The sequence below is a fragment of the Hevea brasiliensis genome, chromosome 6, assembly GCF_030052815.1.
Source record: "Hevea brasiliensis isolate MT/VB/25A 57/8 chromosome 6, ASM3005281v1, whole genome shotgun sequence".
NCBI lineage: Eukaryota > Viridiplantae > Streptophyta > Magnoliopsida > Malpighiales > Euphorbiaceae > Hevea > Hevea brasiliensis.
The window spans coordinates 4,625,802-4,633,903 of record NC_079498.1 but is presented as its reverse complement, the minus strand read 5'-3'; the positions used below and the strand labels follow the sequence as shown (position 1 = coordinate 4,633,903).

Below are 8,102 nucleotides of genomic sequence, written 5' to 3'. Positions count from 1 at the left end.
CTAGTGTTTAACTACATAGATACATATTTATAAGTGATGCGTGGGCATGCTTGAAAATATAATAATATCAAAATTACAATTAAAATTAATATTTTACTCTGTGGCGGCCAGGCGGAGGAGTGAGGCTGTCCTGGCTCACCTGACAATTTTATTACAATTATTTAATACATTTGACTCAATACAAACTAAGAAAAGACCAAAGATGTCCTAAGTTGTGCCGAAAATCCGGCAAAGTCTCCCCTATACCTATGACCTACCCAACCGGCAAAATGGTTCAAATAACACTTCTAAACTCAACCCATATCTCATCATCATTATATGGCCCTTCCTGAGCCCTCCAAACCAAGCAATAATCACAACATCAGACAACTCTATTATAATATTTCAAAACTAATATTCTTCAAAAACTATTCAAACTAACTTTAAAAATTCTATAAACCTGCCCCGCGATCCTTAACAATATTATAAGACTATTGCAATAGAAATTGTAATTTTTTTATCATCCACAAATATTTTATAAATTTTATTCTAATCCAGTATAAGGCAAAAATTGAGTAATGTAGAGTTCGAGTTTACCTATGCCAAATCTGACAACTGGAACGCGTACAGAACGTCTGAAAATGGTGGGGTAGCCTATAATCTTGATCCGGTTCTAAAATGATTCCAGCAACTTATCTGCTCGGCCCGAATTACAGATCCGGGCGACGATCGAATTTTCACAAAATAAAAGTACATACGCGAAGTTCACAATACCAGGGTTAAAACAAAAAAAAAAAAAAAAATATATATATATATATATATATATATATAATTATTTAAAAATTAGAGATATTACAAAATTATTCATTACTCTTGTGATACATGCTAATAATTTATTGGATATTTTTAAATGAGAAGTAATATAATAAAAAAAAATAAAGCAAAAATCCTATAAATAAGTTGAAAAAGATAAAAGGGATTTTGATTTATCACTTAGAAGGATAAGGATTAACAATAAATTAATCAATTTATTATAGCTTCATTATTAATAGAATTATAACTAAAATTATGAGATTTGCACTCAAAATCAAATAAAAATGTTTTTTTAAAGTAAAATCAAATACAAAAGTTATGAGAGAAAAAAATATTTTTTTTATTTGTCTTAAATTATAAGTAATTTTTTTAAATAATAATTTATTTATTTATTTATTAAATTATTAATATATCCATATTTAATATCAAAGTAAAATATATCAGTTTCAAGAATAATTTTTTAATATAAATTATTTAATTTTTAATAAAATAATATAAATAGAGAGTATGTTTAAAAAAATTAAATAAATTTTATTTTATAAATTTTTTTAATTTTGAAAAAATGGGCCCATCTGCAATGGTCCAATCTAAATGGACTTTAACGGTGCCACTTTCTTCCTGAGCAAAACTTCTCCGTCGTAATTTTTTTTTTTTTTTTAAACTTAGGACATAAGATACAGAGAATAAATTGATAAAATCATTATAATTTTAATAGAGTTTATTTTTCTATATAAGCCACTTACACATCTAGTTTATAATCCATATAAGATCTCCAAGCACTAGCTCATGGGACACGCCCGACTCACTTACGAATGCAATCCACAAATAGGGGTGAGCATTGATTGATCGAACCGAATTATTAATCGACACTAAAAATATTAAACGAAATAAATCGAAATTGAGAGAAAATTAAAATTAGTCAAAATAACAAATATTTAGTCGATTGTCGGTTATAACTAAACTAACCGAAAAAATATATATTTTATATTATTAATTATTTAATAAAATATTAATAAAAATATATTTATATTCTTTTTTATTTATAAAAAATAATAAATATAATTTAATATTAATAAGATAATAATTATAAGTTAAGTATTATTATAAAATCATAAAAATAATAATTATAAATAATATAATATTAATAAAATTACAATTAATATATTAATTAATTAAAATTTGATTATTTGGGTTAGTTCGGTTACCAAATCAAAGGTAATCAAACCGATAACTGAAATTCGAAAATTTTTATCATTATTAATCGAAAACCGAACCGAATTGAATTTACTTTTATTGAAATAACTAAATTTCATTGGTTCGGTTCGGTATTCTGTTATAATTGAATAATACACACCCCTATATCAACAGACTATACCTAGAGATGGCAATGGGTAGGGTGGATAGGGTATCTGTGAAAATCACCCTATCCGAACCCGAATTCGATTAATATTATCAAAATCCAAACCCGTCCCAAATCCATTTAAAATTTATTATTAACTACCCGAACCCATTTCAAACCCGATTATTATTATCTGAAAAAATCCGAACCCGAACTCGATTAATATTATCAAAACCAAAACCCGTCCCAAATCCATTTAAAATTTATTCTTAACTATCCGTACCCATCATAAATCTGATTATTATTACCCAAAAAAATTCGAACATGTTTAATTTTATATATTTTAATTAATATTTTATATAAAAATTTATTTTAATTAATAATTTATATTTTAAAATTTTAATAATTTCATAAAATATTTAAATTTTATTTTATATAAAATATATAAAAATTTATAAATATTATTATAAAAATATATATTTTATATTTAATTAATTATTTATGTAAACAGATTCAGATAACGGATACTCAATATATAAAATTCAAATCTGACTTGAACTCACTACGAATATTATTTTTCAAATTCGAACTCATTCCAAACCCGATTATATAATATAAAAACTCATCTTATTAGAATTTAGTCAGATCAAATACTCATAAAAATCTGATCCATTATCATTTCTGATTATATCAAACTTAAAACTTTCTTACTTTTCAATCAATTTTTTTTTTTACATAAATATAAAATACATAAATAACTCAATGATAAAAATAAGTCTGTTAGAATCTATTTTTTCATATAAGCCGCTTAATCATCCAATCCAGAATTGATTGACGTGAGAAGTCGCTATTTGATTACTTCTTTATGTCTACTTACTCTTTAGCCCCGCACAAGCTACCATAGCACGCGAAACTAATTAGTCCAAATGGCTACGACCACTACTACAACCACACGTGCGGCCTCCGACGACGATCTCCACTCCCTCCTTTCCGAGCAGCGGCGCGAGCTCATGGCTGCGCAAACCCTCGAATCCGACCTCGACTTAGCCTTCCGCCTCCAACTCCAAGAAGCCGTCAACGCCTCCCTGTCTCTACTCCCTTCCTCGTCAACATCACCACCGACTTCTCAAACACAATCCTCGCCTTCGGTTATTGTTATCCCGGACCAAAACGACGCCGTTCAGGCTTCTCTTTCTTCTCTCCAATCTGAAGAAATCTCCACGATCGAACAAGAGTTGAATGATCGGAAACAATCCGAACTCGAAATGCGCAGAATGAGAGAAGATTTTGATCGTAGAATGCACGACCAGAAAGTCGCTGGGGAGATCTTGAGAATTCCGGACGACGAGTGGCTTGAGTGGGGTGATAATTTTGAGAAACCCTTTGGCGAGGGAAGCTCTAAAAGCGTCGAGAACAATAGTAGCATTTTCAAATTGTATTTCAAGGGTTTGGTGAGCGAAGAGATGGTGAGGGACCAGAAGGTAATTTTGGCTGGGATTGGGGTAGCAATTTGTGACCCAGTAGATAATTTGGTGTTCGAGATAAGGAAGCCATTGATTGGGAATGGAATGAGCAGGCAGGCTGCAGAGGCTAAGGCTTTAATTGAAGGGCTCAACGCGGCTCTTGCTCTGGAGCTCAAGAGGATTGTGGTTTCTTGTGATTATTATCCGCTTTATCAATTTGTAAGTTTGTGAATTTTAATTGATAAATTGAAGTTAAATCTTAGTTGTTTTGTATAAATCACAGTTCTTTTGTCGATTTTTATTGATTTTGATGCTATGGCTTTGGCTAGGAATTTGATATAATGAGTACACTTTTAATTAGTACTGAATTCGGCTGCTTTCTTAGGCAAAGCCTGCGCTTTGTTGTTAGGAACAATTAGTGATAGTAATTCTACGTTCCCTAGGTATTTTTGTTGGTCTGAGAACTGCCCTGAATGCATATTTCTTTAAATTTTGCACTTGAAGGTGAATAGGCCTCATTATCTCATTTCAAAATTGGAAAACTAAAGAAATATTGATGGGTGTTAGGCTGTATCAATGTGGCACTTGCAAGGTTTGGGAGAATTATTTTGATTACCATCTGTAATTACGGCTTTAAGATGAATGGAGAAGGTAGTCACAGAGAACATAATAGTTTAGCTAAACTGACTTTTTGAAATTGAAAAGTTCGGATTAAAAGAGCATTTTGTGATTATCACTTCACTAAACCTTGCCCTGATCATAGATTGAAGAGGAATTTGATTCTTGTTGAACTGGATGCATTTGTGCTGGTTTTAAAAAAAATTTGAATATGTGTAATTTTGTGAGGAGGCACCTGCTTATCTTTTTGTGAGGGGAGATTTCTTTCTTATTCCATGAAATCAAATGACATAAATTTCTTTGACTTACCTAGTAACCCTTGGACCAAGCACTAGGTTATATTTGGTATGATGTAATCAAAATTGTAATGTAATTGAGATTATATTGCATATTTGATTACGATGTTTGATAAAGCAAAAAAAAATTGATGTAATGGAATGACAATTATATGATGTAATTAATTATGCTTAAAGTAACGAAATGATCATTATATACAAAAATAGATGTAATCATGATTATTTGTTTTGAATTTTTTCATTTATCGTCAACCTTACCACTATCTGGTTACTAATGCTACTACTACTACTACTATAACTCCACCCCGTTATCACCACCACTATTATCACCAACACCATTGTTACCACGAACACCACTACCATTACCACTACTACTCTGTCACTATTATCACTATCACTATTTAACTACTATCACCTCTACTATCACTTGGCCACCATCTCACCTTGCCACCACCATTATCTAACTATTGCTATTGCTGCTGCCACCACCACCACCACCACCACCACCACACTATCAATCACTGCGATCACTACCATTTATTATTAACACTATAAATAAATTAAATATTAAAATTAAAATTATCATTAAATTACACTACTTATATTTTTATTTTGCAACCAAACATAGAAATGTAATGACAATTAAATTACATTACATTACAATTTTGATTGTATTACATAATTGATTCTATCGCATTACATTACGCACTGCCAAAAGTAACTTAAGAGGTTTGTTTCTATTTTTACTCATTCACTGATCTTCCATGCTCAACCTACATTGGCTTTCTGTGATATTTTGTATTTTCTTTCTTTGAGGCTTCAAATGCATGGATTCCATATACAGAACTCATTCTGAGCCCTTAGAGTGTATATAACGCTGTTAATTGATGTTTCATTGTTTAAGATATTTTGAGTTTGTATTTTGCAATGCAGGTTATTGGAAGATGGCCACCAAAGCAGCGCAAGATTGCTACGTTAGTCAACCAAGTGTCTTTCCTTCAACAAAAATTTACATATTGCAATCCCACTTTTGTGGCACGCAATGATGTCAAATATGCTTTTAAACTTGCAAGAGATGCAATAGTTTCTCAGGTCACAATTCCTGCAGAATCAAGCTGTGGCAAGACTCTTCAGGAGACTTGTGTTATCTGTTTAGAAGATACAGATGCTGTGCACATATTTTCAGTTGATGGATGTGGACATCGATACTGCTTTTCTTGTATGAAACAGCATGTGGAGGTGAAGTTGCTTCATGGCTTGGTACCTAAATGTCCTCATGAAGGCTGCAAGTCAGAGCTCAGTGTTGACAGCTGCGGGAAGTTCTTGACTTCCAAATTAATTGAGACAATGAACCAAAGGATAAAAGAAGCTTCGATTCCTGTTACAGAGCAAATTTATTGCCCATATCCCAAATGCTCAGCACTAATGTCAAAAAATGAGATTTCTGAATTTGCTGAAAATGCATTTGGTGGTTTTGGACGTTCAGGTGCTCGGAAATGCTTGAAGTGCCATGGCCTTTTTTGTATTAATTGCAAGGTCCCCTGGCATAGCATCATGACTTGTACCATTTACAAAATGTTGCATCCTAACCCACCTGCAGAAGATGTGAAACTGAAGTCTCTTGCTACAAGTAATCTGTGGCGCCAGTGTGTGAAATGCAATCATATGATTGAACTGTCTGAAGGTTGTTATCACATGACTTGCAGGTATTATAATCATCTTCCTCCCAAATTGATTTTTCCCACCAATTTTTGTGACCAAAGAAAATTAGTTGAACGAAATTGTAAAAGTTGTTTACAAATGACCATTGCATCATTTTCAGTGTTCATTACCACCACTTTGAAGAATATTAGAATGGGGCCCTGTTTGGGGTTGAGGTTAGGAGGTCAAAAAAATGCTTTTTGGAAAAGCACCTTTCTCATGACTGAACTTCTATTAAAACTTGCCCATGGAATGGAAGGGGAGATATAAGAGGATATTGTGTAAGAATAAGATAAATGTTGGGTGGGTAAAGTGGGTCTTCCTCAACTTTACTTCACATTCCCACCCAGTTTAGGCTTAGGGCCTATGTCGTGAGTATATAGTGAAGTAATTGAAGGAAAGACATGTTTGTATGCTATTCTAGCAGTTCTTTTAATACTTAGAAGAAAGCTTCAATAAGTTATGGTGCCTGACATTTATCATATTGTGGATTCACATCTTATTCTGGTACATTTAAAAATCATATATTCACTTAGACATCAATAATATTTCTCATGCTTGTGATGTTTTTGCAGATGTGGGTATGAGTTTTGCTATAATTGTGGAGCTGAATGGAAGGAGAAAAAGGCAACATGTCATTGCCCTCTCTGGGATGAGGATAATATTTTGTATGATGATGATAGGGACTTTGATGATGAAGAAGAAGATGATGATGATTTTGAACTTTGATGAGGATGATGAGTAAAATGCATATGAATCTGAATCTGATTCCGATTATTTCTTCTAAATATTCACACCATTCTGTGTTTTTCTTTTTCTTTTGGCAATATTACGTGTGTATAAATGTTGGGAGAGACCAAATTGTTCGGACGCATAACTGGGCTCTTTGCACATAACTTGTTTATTCTTCTTTACTGGTTACTTGCTTGCAAGGTTTATTACTTTTCTTTGTGGTCTTTGAGTGCTGAGAAATAAGAGTGAGAAAGCAAAAGCTGAGGAAAATTGAATTGGAAAGCTAGGTGAAATACTGAAATCCATGGAGATAAAGCAAGTAATGAGATTTTCATGACGTGATAGAGTGTATCTTGTGGGATAATGGATTATAATATATATATATATATATATATATATATATATATATATATATATATATATATATATATATTATTTCTTAGAAAGACATGAAATGAAATTGAATGATTAGTGGTAGAAGTGGATCAACTAGATTTACGCGTTGCAGGATTTTATAATTTAGTCCATAGGATCAGTAAAATGGTGTGATCGGTTTTTGTATCTTCAAAAATTAATTATTGTGACTATGAAGCTTAGTTCTATTAAAAATTAATCAATATTTAAAATCAATTTAATTTATCTTTAGCCAAAAGAAAAAAAAAATCACAAACTCTAATTTAAAGTTAATTATCAAAATTATTCATTGCATAAATTATTTATTATTTTATTTTAATAATATAATTTAATATTTATTTTTGTATTTTATTTTTTTAAATTATAGTATAAAATTTCATTAATGATTAATTTTTAATTAATTATAATTTTATTTCAAGTATTAATAATTTTCTTTTAATATCAAATTGATATAATTTTATATTTGATAAAAAAATTTTTTTGAAAGTTTTCAAAACTTATAAAAAAAAATATCTTATTTTAAAAAATTATGAGTCTTTTTTTTTTTTTTTTAGAATTTAGAAAATTATGAGTTCTCTTACGAACAAATCCAAAGTTTTGAAATCTTAAAATCTCTCCTTATTTTATAAAACTCTTTTTAGATAAAGGTTAAATATGTGGATTAAAAAAATTTTTTCTTTAAAATTTTTAAATAATTTTAAATTTTTTTTATTATCATTTAAATAATAAGAAATTATAAAAATTTAA

The 8,102-nt window shown here is 30.4% G+C and overlaps 1 protein-coding gene across 1 annotated transcript; it reads left to right on the top strand.

The window, feature by feature from the left end:
• Positions 1-2,965: 2,965 nt before the first annotated feature.
• On the top strand, positions 2,966-7,150 carry LOC110635500 (E3 ubiquitin-protein ligase RSL1). Its single transcript, XM_021784860.2, has 3 exons — positions 2,966-3,813; positions 5,442-6,214; positions 6,785-7,150. The coding sequence occupies exons 1-3, from the start codon at positions 3,058-3,060 to the stop codon at positions 6,936-6,938; spliced, it is 1,683 nt and encodes a 560-aa protein (XP_021640552.2). The 5' UTR covers positions 2,966-3,057; the 3' UTR covers positions 6,939-7,150.
• The last annotated feature ends 952 nt before the right edge of the window (positions 7,151-8,102 follow it).

Coding starts and splice junctions, on each gene's coding strand:
- LOC110635500 (XM_021784860.2), top strand. CDS start 3,058: ATGGCTACGACCACTACTACAACCACACGTGCGGCCTCCGACGACGAT. Junction 3,814..5,441: donor ATTATCCGCTTTATCAATTT/GTAAGTTTGTGA, acceptor TTTGCAATGCAG/GTTATTGGAAGATGGCCACC. Junction 6,215..6,784: donor TGTTATCACATGACTTGCAG/GTATTATAATCA, acceptor ATGTTTTTGCAG/ATGTGGGTATGAGTTTTGCT.